The 21,284-nt window shown below is 39.0% G+C and overlaps 1 protein-coding gene across 1 annotated transcript in view; it reads left to right on the plus strand.

Moving 5' to 3' along the window:
- STARD9 (StAR related lipid transfer domain containing 9) overlaps window positions 1–21,284 on the plus strand; it is a 258,736-nt gene that overhangs the window by 152,870 nt on the left and 84,582 nt on the right. Inside the window, exons 17-21 of the mRNA XM_030213696.1 lie at window positions 5,699–5,750; window positions 10,711–10,848; window positions 11,825–11,907; window positions 17,357–17,463; window positions 17,774–17,821. Of these exons, the coding sequence (XP_030069556.1) occupies window positions 5,699–5,750; window positions 10,711–10,848; window positions 11,825–11,907; window positions 17,357–17,463; window positions 17,774–17,821 (428 nt within the window). The remainder of the gene's footprint in view (window positions 1–5,698; window positions 5,751–10,710; window positions 10,849–11,824; window positions 11,908–17,356; window positions 17,464–17,773; window positions 17,822–21,284) is intronic.

Below are 21,284 nucleotides of genomic sequence, written 5' to 3' on the forward strand. Positions count from 1 at the left end.
TCACATTACCTTGCAGTGCAATTAATATACGGTAAAATGTCATTTCATATGTGTTAATTGAATTGGGAACCCCATGAGGATGTTCGTAACAGTTAATGCCAAGGTTTTACAATTACTGCACATTAAGTTTTGACAGCTAATGTGCAGGCACTGCAAAATCTTATCACAGTTTAGTAAATAGGGCCACTATATAAGTACCTTTACCCACAATGAGATATGGCATTCCCTAGTTTGGGGTTGAGGCATGCATATGTATGGATTCTTTCATTTTCAGAAGTATATAAGTATTTTGCTTCAAAAGAACTACATATATAAATTAGCAGGTGTAAATGTGTGTAGGTTATTTTCTTGAGTTTTTTTAACATGTATACTTTCACTTATGAATATTGGAGCAACATTTGCATGAAGGTACCACCTACAGATTTTGCACCCATGCGAATCACTTTGAAAATTATTGCCACATAACTTTGTTTCTTTGTGTTTTAAATTTCACTTCTCTTTTTTATGCACTTCACTCTGCATTATTGACATCCCCATCTTTTTTTGGAGTTCATCAGTTCTTCAGTTTGGTTATAGCATAGAATGGAGATACTTACTAATTTAGCTAAATTGCTATAATTCGTATTGTGCAATCAGTTAAAATCGTCAATAACTGCTAAGTTATGGACATAATTCAGTGAATAATGGTACAGCACTATACAGTATTAATAATGGTTATTGCTGACTACATTTGTTATTGATTTAGTTTTGCAATATTAGCTTTGCACTACTTTTAATATTGAAGTAACTGGATGCTTGATAAAGGCTTTAAGGAAGAGCTGTATTTCTTATTTATTCACTTTGTTACATTATGAGGAAAATAGAGATTTATTTTTGTTCTGTATCAAATTGCCCAGATTTGTAGTCTGTGAATATTTTGAAATCTGGGGTTCTGCTAAATTTTTCTGCTTTCCATCACAGTTTTAACCATTTAGGGCCCTTTGGAGCCCCTGAGAGTATGGAAGGAAATATTTTAAACTCAGTTGATAATGTTGAAATGCTAGTTCTGCTCACAAAAAAATAGAATTTAATTCTGATGTGCACTTGTCAGTGGTTTGCGTCACATGTCCCAGAAGTTTTACTAAAATTGTCATTTGTTCCAGCTTACAAAGTAACTTTTTTTTAACCAAAATTTTAGGATTATATACTGTAGGTTTTTTTTAAAAATACACATTATCCCCTACAGATGCAAAGGTATAGAATGAGCTGCATAGCATTTAGTGCATGCTAATTCCATTAGCGCCTGTTAAGCTTTAGTAAAAGGGCCCCTAAACCATTAAAATAATCCTAGTAAAGTTTAAAGGCATAATTTCCTGTTATCAAAAAACAGACTTTTTAAAAGATTAGTGCTGTATGCTCATTGTGATAAGTAAATTTTGAATCTGTTACATAAATGGATGTTATGAAAGTTCTTCTCTCTGCCTTACTAAAATTTTATCTGATTTCTTCCGTTCCCCCCGCCCCCCCCCCCCCCCCCCCCATCCTTTTGTGGCAGAAAATGGTAGGACAACAGGAATTAGGCATGATTTTCCCAGAAAGCAGCTAGCTGGTCATATACCTCTTCATTCTATAAGATGGAGCCTAAATTTATATGCCAGTTGCATGTGTAAATGTTTAGAATACTAACACGTATGCAGGTAAACGTACCCTTGTATACATAAGTGTTATATATGTGCTCAGTGCTATTCTATAAATGATGTGCACAACTCCCTTAGGGGCCCTTTACAAAGCATTGGTCAGCCCAACACGGGATTACTGCACGGTATCCCGGAACTACTGCCGGCCCAGCCACTGGCGTTAGTTCCAGCTCAAGCGTGTGCCATTTCCGGCGCTCCGGAGAAAATTTTTTTATAGCATGGCTCTAACCCGGCGGTAATCTGGCATTGCCGCAAGCTGCCCGGTGTTACCGTGGCAGCCTTTACCACCACCTCAGTGGGTGGTGGTATGTGCTCCCCACCACATGGCCATGTGGTAAAAGTTAACTTACCGCATGGCCGTATTTTTTAGGGGTTTTTTACCTGCTGCGATAAAAAGGACCCTGGTGCGCGGGAAAAATGGCCCCCACCGCTACCACAGGGCCTTTTTTTCCTGCAGCTTAGTAAAAGGGACCCCCTAGTTTGCTAATGTAAGGTGAGTGCTCACAGGGAAGGTGTTAACTTTTAGAATACTGTAGGTTATGTGCTACATTGCAACATTTAGGTGAGCCCACCATGCTGTTGGCTTTGGTGTAAGTGGGTGCACCTAAATGTAGGCATGTTGATCCGATTTACGCTAGAATTCTATATTAGAATTTTGGCACCTAGATTCTGTTATAGAATTAACGCTCGGCCCATAGCTTCTAGGTACCTAAATTGTGGCGCCCGGTTATAGAATTACCTTAATCCTGTACTTTGAGTATTTTCATTCCCTTTTTAATTAGTCTTGAACTGTGATGACAGTTCTCTAACTAGGTGACCAGTCCTTTTTAAAGTCAGGTTTTTTTTAATATGCTTTGTCTGAGTCTTTATTCCAACTACACCTGCTTAATGACTGCAGCTCTCTAAGGTGCTTCTGAGACATTCATTATCATAAAATAAAACCTTTACCAACAGCTCATCAGTGTGCATTTTTAACCTGCAATTCATTCACACTAATAGCTTTCTAACTTCTGTTTCTCTTTCCTCGCTTCTAGATCCTGCAATTCTTTTCTTTGTGCTTAGCCTTCTTTAGATTCTGATATCTGTTACTATCCTGTGAACTGCAAAAAGGTAAACATAAAGGGCCTCCTTATACGCCCACACTTGATATAATCATCCAAGAACTTCTGTTTCTACAATTTTTGCAACAAGCTTGTAGTGCGTTCAAAGAAAGTGTTGGAAAACATCAGAATAAGACTGTGCAACAATTATTATGGGTCATATTTTAGCTTGAAAATGGCCTTCATGAACTTTTACTTCAAATGGTGGTCAAGCAAACTTATAAAAAAAAATAAAACTAATGAAACGTCCCCTTTATATTAGTGCTGGAGCTGACTGTAGCTCATTTTCGGCTCCCACTGATAAATAAATTCAAGTTGAAACTGAGGATGGGATGTCCTGCTTGCAAGACTTCTGCTTCTGCCTCTGCTTTTGATTGACAGAAGGTATCCAGTTTATTACTATGCTGTTCGGGCAGCGTGCAGGCCCTGTGTTCTTGTATTGTTGCTCAGAATTGTTGCTTTTTCATATGAAGGTCTAGGCCAGTGATGGGCAACCTTTTGAGCTTGGTGTGTCAAAATTCACCAAAAAACCGAGCATAACTCGGGTGGTGTGTCACTTCAAGAAAAATCACTGCTACTAGGACCGCCCCCGGGCCCCCCCTACCCGAGATTGCTGCCCACCTGAGGTTGCTAGGCCCCCCCTCCACCCGCTACCGGGCCCGGAACTAACCTTAAAGCCTCCTTTCACGTTGCAGCAAGCAGCAGCAGGGCAGACCTCTCCTCCTTCCTTCTGTGCTCCGCCCTCGTGGACGTTACGTCAGGCGAGGTCAGGACACGGAAGGAAGGAGTGGCCTGCCCTGCTGCTGCTTGCTGCGACGTGAAAGGAGGCTTTAAGGTTAGTTCCGGGAGCGAGGAGGGAGGGTGGACCACACTGCGGCAGCGCCGCGTGTCATCGAAAATGGCTACACGTGTCAGTGCTGACACGCGTGTCATAGGTTCGCCATCAGGGTTCTAGGCATTCAGAATTGAAGCGCCCCTTGTTATACAATACAGAATAATTTTGATCCATACTCCATCTTTTAAGTATAAGGTACTACTCAAAGCAGTCATGATCTAAAATATAATACTGAAAAAAGCAAATGTTAAAATAGAAGCACGATCAACTATTAGATATTAATAAATAGCTAATATAAGAATATCAGCAAAGAATAACTTAGATACCCAGCTTGGCTTAGACTCCCCCTTGAGACTAAATTTTCACTCTAACAACCTTTCCCCCGAGAGTCAAGGTTCTAGCGCTTGCTGCTTTGCCCTTCATGAAGTGGCAAAATGAAAAGTTATAGTGGGAGCCTATTTCATAACAGTACCTGGGCACCCAGGTTACATTATAGAATGGCAGCATAACCTGGTATCAGCATACTGTACATTTACATGCCGCAGTTACACCAGCCATAGACTGGCTTAACTGGGGACACCTAAATGTGGCAGGGACATGCTTAATGTACAGTATTCTGTAAGTTATGCACGTATTTGGGAGTCCTACCCTCCTTGCATTGATGGGCTAGGTAAGTTAGGTTTGTCGTTACAGAATAGAGTGTAGACACCCAGCTGGCACTTTCATCGGTTAGTGTGTACTTAGGAGCAGCACATAAATGCAAGCACCTCGATTACAGAATTGCCCTTATATTGTTTTTCAGATATCTTTCAGTAGCAGATTTTAAGCTATAATTAAGGCTTTTGATTTTAGATTTTAACCGGTAAACACTGATAGGACACCCCGATGCACAAAAACTAAAATAGATGTTGTGTTTTGTTTGTTTCAAAACTTTATACATATCACCCCAGGTGCCCCAGTTGGGCACGGGAATTTGAGTAGATCGGAAATCCATGCGCAACTTGATGAGGAAATGGTCATCAATTAACAACTTAATTTGTGCTAATTGGGGCTTAATTAAAGGTGCACGTGGATCTCCCCTGTGCACTATTCGATAACTTGGTGCCTAACTTTTTCCATGCCAACCCAAAAGGGGACATGGCCATGGGTGGGGCATAGACAGGTCATGGGTATTGCCAAAAGTTAAGTGCCAAGTTATAGAATAGTGCCGATTTGTGCCTTTGGTTTGGGCACTGGACTTAGATCTGTTTCTCTGTTAGGTGCGACCTGCACGCTATGCCAGTATTCTATAAAGGTTGGGTGCCCTTTATAGAATAGGGGCTCAGCGCAGATCTTTTTGGTCCTGTATATAGAATTCCCCTCCCCCCTGCATTTCGCTAAGTCATCAAAGCAGTTAAATATCTGAAAAACTTCATTTCCCCAGTACACTCTCGCACATTGTCTTGTATCCTCCGCTCAGTTTTGTTATTTTCTTTGCTGATGACTCCTAATTATGATCCACCTTGATGGGCTGGTTTGCCTGAGGGTGGTATATTAAATCATTGGAATGCTACTACTGCTAAGAATAATAATAGTACTAATTATTGATTCTACCAGCAAATAGTACCTGTAGCTCAAAAACACCAATTTTTGGTGCCTTCAGAGAACCCCTAATTAGCTGCAAAATAAGCAGCTAAATTTACAATTTATAAACATCTAAGAATAGAAGCCATAGGTGTTATCAAAACTTTATCTTCACAGAATATTACTTGTTTATAGTAATTTTAAAAAATAAATATATTTTTTTATCATAGCTGCATCTTAAGAAAATCCTTATAAAAATACTATTGCTTCCCATTGGAATACTTTAAATAGTAACTGAAAAAATATACAAACTAAAATCTAGCTTTGGATTTGCATGGTTGTGAATACTAAAGATCAGATAGCTCACTGAGATGCATTCCTGAAGCAGTGGAGATTGGGTCTTCAGTATCCGTGCAGTGTGTTTTCTGCATTCAGTACAGAATTACATAGGCATTACATTTAGATGTTTGGTTTCTGTTTATATTTTGTCTTTTTTTGAACATGCTGATTTTCCTTTGTTGTAGGAAGGAACAACCAGAATTGGCCGAAATGATTCACACCAAGAGCAGGACATTGGTAAGAGGAAAAACCCCCCCACAAATTATTCCAGAAGGAACTCACCTGAAAGGAATTGGTTAACTTTTTGATATCCTAGCATTTTCTGAAAGTATTGGTACAGTTCTGTTTCTCTTGTACAGTGGAAATCAATTGCTTCCTTGAGTAGCACTCTGCTTGTATGCTTCTTCAAAAAAATAAAAAATAGTACAGGGCTACAGTTACTAATGTGCATTACCTCGTTAGCACATGTTAACACATATTATCGACAAGTTAAGTCCCATTGCATAAAGTGGGACAGGCTGCAAGATAACTTTGATTAAAGGCATTAGCTTACACTGATGTGACAGTGCACATTAGTCACTCTAGCTCATAGTCAGCAAGCAAGAAAAATATGTAATTAGGATTTAGCTATTGTTTATGCTGGCTTGTCCAAGATATGTTTTGAAAGAAATTCTGTTTGCATCCAGATTTCTTGGTAAACTAGGGAAATATGTAGAGTGGCTCTCCAGTTTTTGACCTCTTGTTCATGTTGCAAATTAGTGACAATGTACATGGCACAAATTTGTAGAATCGGACAACACCTATGATGTAAACATGTTTGCTGTGTCTTCCTAGAACTAGACTGATACAATCAGCTCCCGTCATTAAGGCTGCCTTTTTAATCTTTACTACTAGTCTGAGCTAGATATGAACTAGTGACCCAAAGGTGAAACACTCTGTAGTACTCTGAGAATACCTACTCTCCAGTATTTAAAATAGCATGAAGTAGCAAAATTCCCGAACTTATAGCAAGTATTTCCTGAAAACGTCTTTTTACCAGCCAAACAAGTGGGTCATGCCGCTGTGCTCAGTGGCAAATGGATGTGAGTCTTCATCTTCTAGATGGCAAATGTGGATCGGTGACTTCCTTTAAATTAGTAGATTAGCTGGAATGGGAGAATAACAACCCTAGAAGGGAGGTGAGAGGGTGTCTGTGACTAGGTGAACTGCTTTCTTTAGAGACCAGCTAAACAGGTAAGCAACTTGGCTTTCTCAGAAATCAAGCAGTTGACCAAGTTAGACAAGAGGGGCTCCTTTGCTAAAGATTGTGCCCAACAAAAAAAGGGTAAAAGCAAGAACTATCAGTGAAATATGTATATATATGACATTACCCCAGAGTAATTAGCTCAGAAGAGATGAGGCCCTTATTTTCTCTAATCATTTTACTGTTTTGAAACTCCTTTTCTACCCCTTTATTTTTCTGAGGCACTTCTGGTGCAATTAACCTTAACCTTCTTTTTTTTTTTTTTTAACTGTAAATGTTTATTAATATTTGTGAAAAAGTTTTACACATGGCCATATTACAGTCAACAATCAAACTATTAAACTATTAACAAAGGGAATCTTAACTACTCTTATACATCCCACATCCCCAGAATGAACCATCAAATGAGAAAACCCATCATACCTATAAACACAACTTCCAAATGCTTACAGTGCTAATGGCTCAGGGTCATTATTGTCCCAGCTGCCTCCTGGAATGTGAGATCTCTTTTCCCTGGTCCTAGGCCTGGCCCTATGCCTTGTGCCTATGTATTTGAAGGCCTTCAGATGTCCACGTCCCTCCATAGTTGAATGTGTGTGTCCCCCTTTCCCTTCAGCTCCTGTGTAATCTTATCAAATCTGCTGATGTTCTCTATGGCCTGATGGGGGGTTCTGTCCAACGGAAACCCCCTGTTCTGCAGTGCCCAAAACACAAGCCAGCTGTTTGTTGGCCCATTGTTCCCCAGTCCATTGCCCGACTTGTTTCCACACACTCTTCAAAAATCGCCTTACCACTGGACACTCCCATCAAAGATGTTGGAATGTCCCAAGAAACCCACATTTCCTCCAACACAAATTAGAAGTTCCTGGGTCAGCCCAACTGCCCCGAGTTGGGATTCAGTATTCCCTGTGCAAAATTTGGAATTGAAGCTAGTTGTATTGGGTTACCTAAGAGCACGTCTGTGCATACATGTAGGCACTATTCCAATCTTCATGTTCTAAGGATATACCCAACCACATCTCCCACTGTTCCACCCTCTCGTGTTCAATGGGTGATATCTGTCTCAGCTTCTTATAAATTCTGGAGAGCATTTTGCCCTGAGATCCTGATTTAAACAATACAGCCTCCACCCTAGTGGGCTGCCATTGCAGACCTGTCTTGGCCAACAGGCTGAGCAAATAATCCCTGCTGTGAAAATATTGATAAAATGGTATTTTCCTCCCAAGAATATCTTGCAGTTGTCCTATTGATGATAGCGTTTCCTGATCAAAAAGGTCTCTATACAAACTAACCCAACTTTTTTCAATTGAGCTCTTTCTTACAAAGTAATCCGTGACACAGCGACTATCCTTTTGTCATTTACTGACCTCACACCAATCCAGAGTTTTCAGCTGATATAATCATATTTTGTAATGTTCACCATTCACCAGTCTTTTTAAAGACTTGACTGGGTTTCTTTGTTCTCCACTTTCAACTGCAAGCGTTCATCATATACAGACTCCTGAGACAGGCATTGTTTGCCAAAATACGGTGCCGTGTTGAATCTTACATATCATTAAAGAACATTTTCTACTCTCTGTCTCCTTGATTTTTTTGGAAGTTGTTGATCACGCTACTTCCTTGCTCCTGCAAAGTAATCTGTGGACCAAGGCGCTTAATCTTTTAGGAAACTTAAGAGGAAAGGTGTGTCCATTTGCCCCATACGTTTTACATACTCCAGTCCACACCACCTGTAGAAGAGACAAAAATACGTGGGGGCTTACCATTACGTGTGAGCCTGCCCCTTGCTTCCCACCAGGAACCTCCACTTCAAATATGGAGTAAGGATACAAATGTGCTTTCTCCAGTGCAACCCAACAAACCCAGGGGTCCTCCACGTAGTGATCCCTTACAGATTTTAAAACTGGTGCTTGATAGTAACATTTCAAATTTTGGATCACCTTCCCCCTTCGGAAGCATCAGAGTCTTCCATTTTACCCTTAGTCTCCCAGCACCCCCCCCCCCCCCCCCAAAACAAATCTCCACATTGTCTCCCACCTGCGAAAATACTTACTGGGGATGGCGATAGGCAACTGTGCAAACAAGAACAAACATTTAAGGAGGACCATCATTCGGAGGGTAGCCACTCCTCCCCACAATTTCCAACAGTCTAAATCCTGTTGGACTTGGCCTGTAATCTTTTCATAATTAAGGTGGAAAAGATCTGCTGTTTTATTGGAGAGGACAGTGCCCAAATACCTGAAGCCCTGAGTCACTACCTTAAAGGGGAATGTCTCAAAAACCGAGAGAGTGACATTAAACAGCAACGTTTTCATTTTATCAGCATTAGTTTTGAACCCTGAAACAGCTCCAAACTGGGCTAATTCTTGCAGTAAATATGGTAAAGATTGCTGAGGGCAGATGTGTCATCTGCGTACATTAGTATCTTGTGCTGAGTATCCTGAACCTCTATAGGGGCGATGGAGGGGTGTTGCCGAATACAGGCCGCAAAAGGCTCATTGGCAATAGCAAATAGTAACAGGGACATCGGGCAGCCTTGTCTAGTGCCCCTCCCTAATAGTTGTTTCATTTTGTCAAGGCCGACTGGCAGTGAGGAACAGCCTCTATCTGATCAAGCGCAGAGCACAACTGCCATTTTACAACCTTAGGGCCCTAAGGTACTTGTGAGGAGAGAAGTGTCTGTTGCAGGGGATAGTTGTTGGAAGTAGGAGCAGCTTGCAAGGTGGTGGGACAGTTGTAGAGAGGTAGATTTGGGGGCTGGGGAAAGTTTGTAGGGCTTAGAGTAAAGAATAGTGAGAGACAATTTGAACGTGGAAGTTCCCTAATCGCTATGTTTCACTGTATGTAAGTTTCTGTATTACAGAAGCTAGAAGTCCTTTTCCCAAAGAAATACACTGGGTTATTTTTTTTGGGGGGGGGGTAGAGGAGGCAGCCTCATTTCTCTGGAACCCCCTAGTCCAATCTGTCCCATTTATGAACTTGATAAATTCTTTTCCCACATTCCAAATTTATCCCCTTCCATTTTAATTTTACAAGGGTTATTTTGCTCTCAAACAAATGAACAGACATTTCATGACCCTTTTGTAAAATTCTTTTTAACTTCCATTGGGTTGAAAAGAAGAAAAAAATGTATATTTCCTGACTGAAAAAATCACAGATTTTTTTACCATGACTCCTTCCACACTCTGTCTCTCTGTTCCTTTCAGAATTGGACTATAGTAACATCATTTTCACAGGTTTACCACACATAACCTTGAAAAAGCTGCAAACACTTCAAAGCATAGCTATTCAATTAGTCTGCCAGGAAATACGATTCAGTCACCCCTCTTCTCAAAAACCATCATTGGCTGCCTGTCCATTTCCTTATGCAATTTAAAATTCTTCTTCTGGCTTTCAAGGCCGATTGTGGGTCCCATTTTGTTTCCCAGCATGTTTGTTTGTCTCCCTTTCTCCCACCCCTCCTTCATATGATTCTTATGTTTTTTACCCACCCTCCCTTACACACATACTTTTAGTGGTTTGTGTCTGCTTGTTTTATTTGCTTCCTCACTTTCCTTTCTAACATTGTAGTAGTTCCTTTCAGCTTCTTCTCTGTTTTTAGCTATTTTTGTAATCCGCTTGCTTCTATGTTTTAGTTAAAGTGGTATAGCAAATAAAGAACAAAATGGTCTATGAAAATATCACTCTTTGGAGTATAAAGAGAAATGCACGTCAAAAGTAAAAGTAATATAGAGAATATTAATTCTACAAATAATGAAAATGAAATACATATAGAACACTATTCTAAATCACATGAATAATTATCTTCAGTTGCAGGCAATACCAAGAATAGCTTATCTCCCATACCTTTCAGAAAGCCACTGCATGGTGTAGATGTTCAAAAGAAGAGCGCTGTTCAGTTCTTAGAAAATCTTTACTTTCTGACTTGAATAAAATATGTTTATGGTTTTCCAGTGTTACAGAGTCAGTGGATGGAAAAGGACCACTGCGTCATAGACAACAAACGTGGGATAGTGACGCTGAAGGCAGTCCAAGGAGCACATTGTAGCGTCAATGGACGAGAAGTTACAAGTTCCTGCCGTTTATCACAAGGTAGAGTTTGCATTTCCTACTTTTTGATATTAGTCTAATGCTTATGTTATCTACTCTTAATATCAATCTAGAATTTGAATTGTTTGTCCTGTAATGATGGGAACCTGAACTTTGTAATGGTTTGGCTGAAGAAACTTGCAATAACACATTTATTCTGCTTGTGGGAGACTATACATTGAGAGGGTATATTTATAACAGCTCACCTAAATGTCTTCATAAAATACTTACATAAAATCTTGAAGAAATCGCACCTGCATTGAAGGTGCAAGTATATATGTCTGCTCAAGAGTAGTTGTAAATGTTCGTACTTAAAGTATGCACGTATTTTATACTGTGTGTAAATAGTGATAGTGATGATGCTTCTGTCAAATTCCTCCCATGAACATGTCTGCTTAATGTTCCTTACAAGTACACATCTAATTTATTAGGATTTATTTACCGCCTTTTTGAAGGAATTCACTCACGGTGGTGTACAGTAAGAATAGATCAAACATGAGCAATAGGCAATTAGAGCAGTAAAAATATTCGAACAACAATACAAAGTATGGTATGGTATACTACTTGCAATGACAACACAATATGTGCTAGAACATTATAATTGGTAGTGAAGGGTAAGGCAAAGTTGTAACATATAGACAAGAAAGTAAGAAGAATTAGAAAGTAAGGTGATTGATTTGAAGAAAGTTGCACGTGAGGTTAGAGAGATGGTTAAATATTACCTCAGCTAGGGTAGGGGTAGGTAAACATGTCCCGCTGCAGTATGTGCAGCCCGAGTCAATCCTTGTGTGTGTGAGTGAGACTAGCAAGTTAGCTACTTCTTCCATTAAAGGTAATTGTACTGTGCATACTTTTTAAGCAATAGGTAATTTTATGAAGGCATTTATACAATTTATAAAATAACCTCCTGAATGTCAAATGTCTGGTTGGAAGGTTGCATGTACCAACTATTATTTTTTATGTATGTTTTCTTTAACAGGAGCAGTTATAGTCCTTGGTAAAGTTCATAAGTTTAGGTTCAACCATCCAGCAGAGGCAGCTGTTTTGCGAGAGAGAAGATTAGTAAGTTCAGTGCATTTTTGTTTTTGTTTTCTCGATTCATGCTTTGCTCATCTTTTTCTAACCTGTTCTTTCCCATTTTAAGGAAATGTGAAGCCAGCTCTATTTGTTTTCCTTGAATCTTTAAAATGTACTAGGCGATCAGCAGGGAGTTTGAGCAAGTTGAAACAATCAAAAGTAAATAATGCAATGGGCCCGCTAGCACAAGAAGAGGTATCACAAGCAAGAAAACGAAGGAAATTTACTGTGGAAGGTGCAGGAAGAAGGTTCTTGCTTTTAGGCATTCTAGGTGGGAAGTTTGAAATTCTGATCGTCCAGAGCAGCAGTGCAGAGGAAAAAGGTTTTAAACTTGTAAGCAACTGGGAACATTTTGAGGAAGGTAGGACCTATTATGAAAGATGGGCTCCACCTTAAACAGAGTGGAACCTGGATGGTGGCATTAGTTTAAGAGCTGCTTTATCTTTTTTCTGTATTATATAAGAGTGGAGAGTTAGAAAATAGGGCACTTTATGAAGATATATATATAGATAGATAGATAGATAGATATGTAGATATAATTGTGACCTGCTGAGTGAAAAGGTACCAAAAGTGGGTATGAGACTTATTTGTACCTCAAGATAGAGGGTTATCAACTGCATAATCTTGCAAAATTTCAGCCTCAAGTATGGACTAATTACGTCTTTAAAAATGAGAAACATTTATCAATAAAGTACACTTTTCAGATAAATGCTTTTTACAAATAGCAAACTTAAAACCATCTCTGTAATTCATAGGAAGTTATGGATAAAATTTGACTTCATGTTCTGTAGACTGTGATCAAATTTTACCAAGGGCCCTGTTTACTAAAGCGCTTTGCATTTCTAATGCGCCTACAATTAGCGTGCGCATTAACCATGTAGGCTCCTATAGTTAACGCGCATACATGGTTAATGAGTGTTAAAAATGTTAACGTGCCTATAACGTGGCTTAGTAAACAGGGCCCCAAATTTCATCTGTAACAATTTACCCCTCCAAACTTTTATAGCCTTTATCTCTGTTGTTTGTAACCCCACGTATGGTACCTTTTTACCTCAGCAGGTCACATATATATTTGCATGGGCATCTGAGAGACTTAATGAAAATAAGAGGAACGATAAGAAACTAATTCCAATACAAACTGTATCAGTGGCATGGAAGTTTTAGTGAAGAGGTGACAATATGTTAAGTGTGGAATAGAGTGAACAAACTGATTTGGAATTTTTATGGGTAGGATTTCAGTGTGAGTTAGAGAAGAGTATGGTAGTCAGAGGTGTACTATAGTTGACTTTTTCAGCATGAAAAAACAAACTGTGAAGTGCTAACAGAAATTAGAAAGGTAAATAAAATTGGCAGTCTAATAAGAGTTTTGATTACCACAGTATTGATTGTATAAATGGAGAAGCTAGTCCTGGAACCAGCAAGGGGGAGAAGTACTTCAAAACCAGCTCTTGGTGGAACACATTATCCAGTAAGGGGTCAAGATGGTGGAACTGCTTGCAGTAATGATCAAATTTGTCATAATCACCAGAAGGAGGATATTAAGTAAAACTTGTGCAGTAGCATTTAACTTAAAAAAGAGAGACTATGAAGAAATGAGGAAATAAAAAAAATTAAAAGAAGTAGTTGTATGGATTATATGTTTGAGTGAGTTGTGTTCTCTGGTAGCAAAAACTATACTTTGGTTTCTTATTCTGTGGGGACTAGCTCTCAGAAAATCAGTTAGGTTCTGGGTCTTAGCTTTAATTACACAAAACCAAGGATTCCTTTTTCACATTAATATCCAATCTCTAATTGTCACTGCCTAGATGTTGAGGAAGATGTAATTTGATCTCTCACATTTAAGATGATGTATCTGAAAGAGTCCACGGGGTGGTGGTAGTCTCAAATGATGATACTACCACTAATACTATTTCTGCTGCTTATTCCAAAGTGCTATACGGTACACAGTGGTCATGTTGAGCCCAGTTCAAAAACTTGACATGAGTTAAATATCCTGCCACCAAAATGACCATTAAAAGAACCATATCATATAAAGAAGGGAGAGAAAGTTAAAAAATAAAAATAAAAAAAAAAGAAATATGAAATGAAACAAGAAAAAAACCCAAATCTATAAATTAAAAAATAGCCATAAATTATTATACCTTAAGATCTGAAGGACCACAACAAAATGTGATATTCCAACAAGCTGCCAGATGCATTAATCAACAAAACAAACATATCTAAGAGAACTTGTAAACCAAAAGAAAAAAAATAAAGCATATATCTGTACCTATTAGAGGGGGTATATAGTACCAGCCTCAAGACGAAATGGGCATATATTACTATTCCACATGTAAATACCATATAGTACCGGTCTTAAAAATCCCCTAAAAATAAGACTTGACAAACTACTACATTATATATAGATGTAGACATAGACATCTAGATAGATAGATAAACCATTCATAGAGCCAAAACGTACAAGCTTCAAAAGAAATATAACAAGAAGAACCTTAGCACAAAGGTTTTCTAAAAAATCCCCCATGCCAAAAAAAAAAGAAAATGTGTGGACAAAAATGACTTTGGCACAAATTGCTCTTAAAACCCACTGTATAGGCCATATAGTACTGCTCTTGTCAGAGACATATGCCTCAGAGTCTTGATTATTCAACGTAAACAGAACTGACAGGTTGTTGAATAATCAAAACATCGGCTAATATAGAACAAATGGATGAGGGATAAAATAGAAGTATATTGAATGCATGTTTCAAAAGTGGATGCAGTTTAAAAAAAAAAAAAAAGTTAAAAACTTAATGTGATCAAGAATATTACCTAGCACTGCTGCCTTTTGATTAATCTAGAGGCCAGGAAAGAGAGAGAATCCTGCACGTATCGCAGTAACAATTGATGTTACCAAGGTATATCATGTAGTCTAGAACATTGGATAAACGAAGATGGAATAAGCAAGACTCTACTGAGAGAGAGAGAGAGAGAGAGAGAAAAAAAATAAAAAAATAAAAACATTTCTGTTTTCCTTGTGCAGTCATGCAAAAATGCTTCACAAATGGTCTTGCAAAAGTACAAATGAAAGTATCCATGGGAGCGAACTTAAAAATGCTGGTGTTTGATTGACAGCACTTTAGCCCAATTGGGACTAGAGCTTTCAAAGTAAAACTAAAACAGCCCAAATCTTTTAAAAAGGCCCTTTTAAAACAAAATGGTGCAACATTGTTTCTGATTGTAATATATCATACAAATGAACAATAAATGATTAAAATAAAAACATTGTGAAAAAAAAGTTAAAAAAAATAGGAACTAAAAAATTAAAACTATTAAAAAAAAATTATTAGGATAAAATATAGAAAACATAGGGCCGTGTTTACTAAGCTGCACAGTAGGCGCACCAACTTTTTAGTTCGCGCTAACGATAGAGAAACCCATTATATTCCTATAAGTGTCTCTAATACTACTACTTAACATTTCTATAGCGCTGCTAGGGTTACGCAGCTAGCGTATGCTAATTTTTAGCACGTGCTAAACAGTTTTACGCACCTACAGCACAGCTTAGTAAACAGGGCCCATACACTCATAATAAGAAAACATATATATCCAATATTTAAATTACATAAAACATAAGTACATAAGTATTGCCATACTGGGAAAGACCAAAGGTCCATCAAGCCCAGCATTCTGTTTCCAACAGTGGCCAATCCAGGTCACAAATACCTGGCAATATCCCAAAAAAGTACAAAACATTCTATACTGCTTATCCCAGAAATAGTGGATTTTCTCCAGGTCCATTTAATAATGGTCTATGGACTTTTTCTTTAGGAAGCCGGCCAAACCTTTTTTTAAACTCCGCTAACCTAACCACCTTTACCACATTTTCTGGCAACGAATTCCAGAGTTTAATTACACGTTGAGTGAAGAAACATTTTCTCTGATTCGTTTTAAATTTACTACATTGTAGCTTCATCGCATGCCCCCCAGTCCTAGTATTTTTGGAAAGCTTCACATCTACCTGTTCCACTCCGCTCATTATTTTATAGAGCTCCATCATATCTCCCCTCAGCCGCCTTTTCTCCAAGCTGAAGAGCCCTAGCCGCTTCAGCCTTTCCTCATAGGGAAGTCGTACCATCCCCTTTATCATTTTCGTCACCCTTGTCTGTGTATTTTCTAATTCCACTATATCTTTTTTGAGATACGGTGACCAGAATTGAACACAATATTTGAGGTGCGGTCGCACCATGGTGCGATACAAAGGTATTATAACATCCTCATTTTTGTTTTCCATTCCTTTCCTAATAATACCTAACATTCTATTTGCTTTCTTAGCTGCAGCAGCACACTGATCAGAAGGTTTCAACGTATCATCAACGATAACATTTAGATCCCTTTCTTGGTCGGTGACTCCTAACGTAGAACCTTGCATGACGTAGCTATAATTCGGGTTCCTCTTTCCCACATGCATCACTTTGCATTTGCTCACATTAAACATCATCTGCCATTTAGATTCCCAGTCTCGTAAGGTCCTCTTGTAATGTTTCACAATCCTCCCGCGATTTAACAACTTTGAATAACTTTGTGTCATCAGCAAATTTAATTACCTCACTAGTTACTCTCATCTCTAGGTCATTTATAAATATGTTAAAAAGCAGCGGTCCCAGCACAGACCCTTGGGGAACCCCACTAGCTACCCTTCTCCTTTGAGAATAATGAATACAAATACATAAAACCCCATTAAATATACAATCATAAAACATCATATTTCTAATAATAAAATAGTAAATCCATAAACCAATACATTATAAAACTCATAATATATGAATTGGTAACCACCAACTGATAAAGTACTGTATGTATGTAAAAATAATTAATAGAAACAAATACAATAGTAAAATTTTCTAGAATAAATAGATGTTATAAATATAAATGAAGCATTGAATGTTAAATAAAATAAGACACCTACACACTGAAAATTTTAAACAGTACTCTTGAATGTATTATTTCTTGCCCCATCGCTTTGTCTATTATTAGTTTAGCTAGCTCCTCACAAACAGTCTTCTGGAACAGTTGTCCTTGTAGGGTATCCAGGGTCTTCCTGCTTCTAGATGACACCACAGCAGGGACTGTCCAGTCAAAATCTGGCATGTTGAACTTGCCTATCATTAGTATATCCCCTTTCATAGCAATGCTGTAAATGTCTTCAGTTAAATCTCCACTTCTTTTGCCTGTAACCCATCTTTATTGGTTAACAGTTTCATGGATGTTTATTGCATTATTTAGCCCATAGCTGTACATTTGCCTTCTGTACAATGAATCTGAGAAGAGCTACTGATGTTGACCAGTGTACAGTAGAGAAAGTAATTCCTTTTTTTTACTGTTGTGTGTAGTAGTGTGGTGCAATTCCAAGGGAATACATCTTTCTAGATTTCATATCTTGTCCTTTCTCTAGAACAGTGACATCTCCTTTTTGGAAAGCAGTTCTTTGGAATGGTTGGATTTGGATGGTGATCTCACTACTTCCACTTTTCGTGACCTGTCTCCACTTCTTCCAGCAAGGTATGTTGAACATCCCATAAATCCTGTGTTTGCCCATTGAACAAGCCTGAAGGTGGACTGTAGTGCAAGATACACAGGTACATAGGTACCCATGTTCTCATGCCAACCTACAGTCACAAAGGGAAAACTTGCAGGAAGTTCCCTGTTTCAAATCAGGGCTGTGTGAAACTTGTCCTCCTGAAGGCAAGTTGCTTGCTAACTGAATAATTAATACATTGGTATAGAATGATCAATGACAAAATCATGGAAGAGAAAGTTTTGAATGTACTGCATTACTAAGACGTGCCTTCCTTCTACTTTAATGTCACAGTCAAGATCATTTGGAGCAAGATGGAGGTGAACAACCAAGGGACAAAAGGTAAGTGAAATTTTTGGAACCATTTAATTTAAAAGAGGATCTGTCTAATGTGTTTGAGAGGGGTTATGGAAAATTCCTATTTTGTTATAACTCCAGCCCATAAAAAAATTACAGATGCTGTAGGTCAATCTTCAGGCATCTGCAGGGGCCAATAACAAACTCCATTGTTTGTCGGGTGCCATTCAGATTGCCTAAAGGCTACCTGTGGTTTCCCCTCAGGTTTCTACAAAAATTTGCAATTATTTATCATTCACTATGCAACTGCTGGGATATATGTTTTTGTAATAGTATCTTTGCCTCCTTCTGCCAAAAACAATAACAGTAATGTGATCCCTTTGATTGATCTCTCATCTTTTTCTCTGTTTTGGACAGGGGCGTAGCCAAACTTCGGCGGGAGGGGGGTCCAGAGCCCGAGGTGAGGGGGCACATTTTAGACCCCCCCCCCCGCCGCCATTGCTAACCCCCCTCCCGCCGCCGCCTACCTTTGCTGGCGGGGGACCCCAACCCCTGCCAGCCGAGCCGAGGTTCTCTTCTTCCCAATCCCGCACAAGGCTTCGTTCTAGTCTGACGTGCAGGACGACAGACTCACAGAAACAGAACGTGCAGGACGTCACACTAGAAGGAAGCCTTGCAAGGGATTGGGAAGAAGAGGACCCCGACTCGGCTGGAGGGGGTTGGGGTCCCCCGCCAGCAAAGGTAGGCGGCGGCGGGAGGGGAGTCGTTGGCAGGGGGTCCAGGGGCAAATCTACGGGTCCCAGGCCCCTATGGCCCCATACTGGCTACGCCTCTGATTTTGGATAGGTATATTTATGCCAAAGAGTGATCAGAGTGAGTTATAATGGTTCTAACCGGATATTTTAAGTCATGGCTTAATATTTGACAAAGTGTTTTGATACCTTGATTTGTGGAAATAGAGGAGGAATGGTAAGTTATTTTGACAGAAAGGTGGGAAGGGATATGAAAGTATTAAGAGGTTGCTGTATCTGTGGGAATGGGCTTTCATAAAATTATCCACCCTGTGGACAGCATGTCCATGTAACTTTACTTACAGTTTAAAGGCAGTATTCTTCAATGCAAGGCCTGTGGGACAAGAGTGGCCCCTGCCCTCATTCTGTTTTTTTTGTTTGTTTTTGTGTGTTGCTACTAACAAATCTTGCTCCTAATGCGGGACCCTTTCTTTCTTTCTTTCTTTCTTTCTTTCTTTCTTTCTTTCTTTCTTTCTTTCCCCTCCCCTCCCCTCCCCTCCCCTCCCCTCCCCTCCCCTCCGTAGTCATCCAACCATTTTTATTTCTTCACCAGCAACCATTAAGCCAGGCTGTCTGGCTGACCCAGAACTTCCTGTTGCCACATGGGCAAGATGTAGCAGAAGGAAGGTCCCAAGGGCTGGGCAAACAACCTGGCTTAATTGCTGTCAGGGTAGACATGTAAGTGGTTGGGTGATCCTGGTGAGAGGGATGTAGGGAGAGAGATGCTGGACCCACAGATGGAGGGAGAGAGTGAGTGACTAAGTAATACTGGATTACTGAGGTGGTATGGGAGAAAGAGAGAGATGTGCTAGAAATAGAGGATGGAAGAAAGACAGAAGGGAATATTTAAATCCTAATAAATAAATAAATAAGATTGCACATGGATGGAAATGAAGAGAAGAGGGAGAAAGGGCTACTCATGGATAGAGGGTAAGAAATGGAAAAGTAACGTTTGAGAAGGAGGCAGAAAAGTGGAAGAAAGCTGAATGTTGAAAGATCAGTGCCAAAGGTGAATATATCAGCACAGAAAAGTAGGGATAGATAAGTAGCCTTCCAGAAAAAGGACCCGAGGGCTCACTCAAAGATAGATGTATGGTCAACTTTATAGGTGTCATCAGTATATCAGGATTCTACATGCAAAACACGACACAGACCTGTGTTTTGGCACCCGAGCACCTGTGTTAGGGGTCATTCGATCTATATATAAACACAAATCAATGTCATAAATAAAAAATATATAAACAGTATCATTTGAAATATAATATACTGTAATGTTCCAGTAACATTGGTGGTTTGCTTGATACGTTTAAGGCTCTAAGGATATTTATTTATTTATTTGTTACATTTGTATCCCACATTTTCTCACCTATTTGCAGGCTCAATGTGGCTTACATTGTACCATAATGGCATTCGCCAGTTCCGGTATGAACAAATGGTGTTATGTTAGAATAGAGTTCATGTATGGTTGATATATTGGGGACTTAGGGAGGCAGGGGGAAGTTGGGTGTGTCCATTACGATATAGCTACTGATATATCCTTTTGCTGCAATTGGAGCTATTTGGCTCATGTTTTATAGTACACAATGATACAGCAAGATTTTCAAAAGGTTAGTTTTAGAGATTATTTATTTATTACAAAATGTTCTAATGTTTATTTTTTCAGAAATGGGTGCTCAAAATATGTAATTACAGTTTCTCTGCCTTGTTTTTAACAAATGGCTTATGCATGCGTTTTAGATGTTTTTAATTTATTTCTATTATGGTTTTTATTTGCAAGTTTATATATAAGTATAAATGTTGTATTTTGTCACATATATTATTTTCTTCAATTTGAAATGACACTGTTTATGATATTAATTTGTGTTTATATGTAGATCGAACGACTCCTGACGCAGGTGCTCAGGCACCAAAACACAGGTCCGTGTCGAGTCCTTTTGAATGTAGGATCTTGATATATCGACAACACCAATAATTTGACAATATATTAACACTATCATTAAGCGAGCCCTTGGGTCCTTTTTGGAAGGCCACTTGTCCATCCCTACTTTTTTGTGCTGCTTGTGCCTTCATGGGGTTGCTTTGTCTTTTTTATTCCGTAGAATGATGAATATAGGGCAAAAAGTGAAGAAGAAACTTCAAGTGCCACTGAAAATGACCAGTTGGCCCCAAACAAGTGATTTAACTGGCCAGGAGCTCTCTCTGGCCAGTTAAATGACTTTGAATATTGACCCACTCTGTGTTTCCTAACCAGAAGCACATTGGTTTTGTTGGTGCTAACTTTCAAAATACTGTTAAGCATCCATCCCTTAATAGACTCCAAATATGCAGTCAGTTGGCTTCCTGTTCTGGCCAAAGAATGAATTACAGGGATTTCAGAGCTAGGATGTCCCTTAAAATATTGATGGATCTTAATATTAGTGCCCCATCTGTCTCACTGTTTCCTAATGTTGCATTTGTTATGCTGAGCTCAGACTCAGCAAGAAAGTACTGGGATACAATTACATTGTAATGCACAGAGAATTAGCCATGCTAAAGCTGTTTTATGGTTGCAGTGTAATGATGTGGAAATCAGTTTTCAGATAATTCCTAGTTTTTATTACATGTAAACACTGCATTTTGCAGAAGACATTTAGAAATTGGGATATAAGGGGTAATGCACCTATCTGTGGTACAACCAATGTGATTTAGATATTACGTGTTGGTATTTTCTCTGTCTC

The sequence above is a fragment of the Microcaecilia unicolor genome, chromosome 9 (assembly GCF_901765095.1).
Source record: "Microcaecilia unicolor chromosome 9, aMicUni1.1, whole genome shotgun sequence".
NCBI lineage: Eukaryota > Metazoa > Chordata > Amphibia > Gymnophiona > Siphonopidae > Microcaecilia > Microcaecilia unicolor.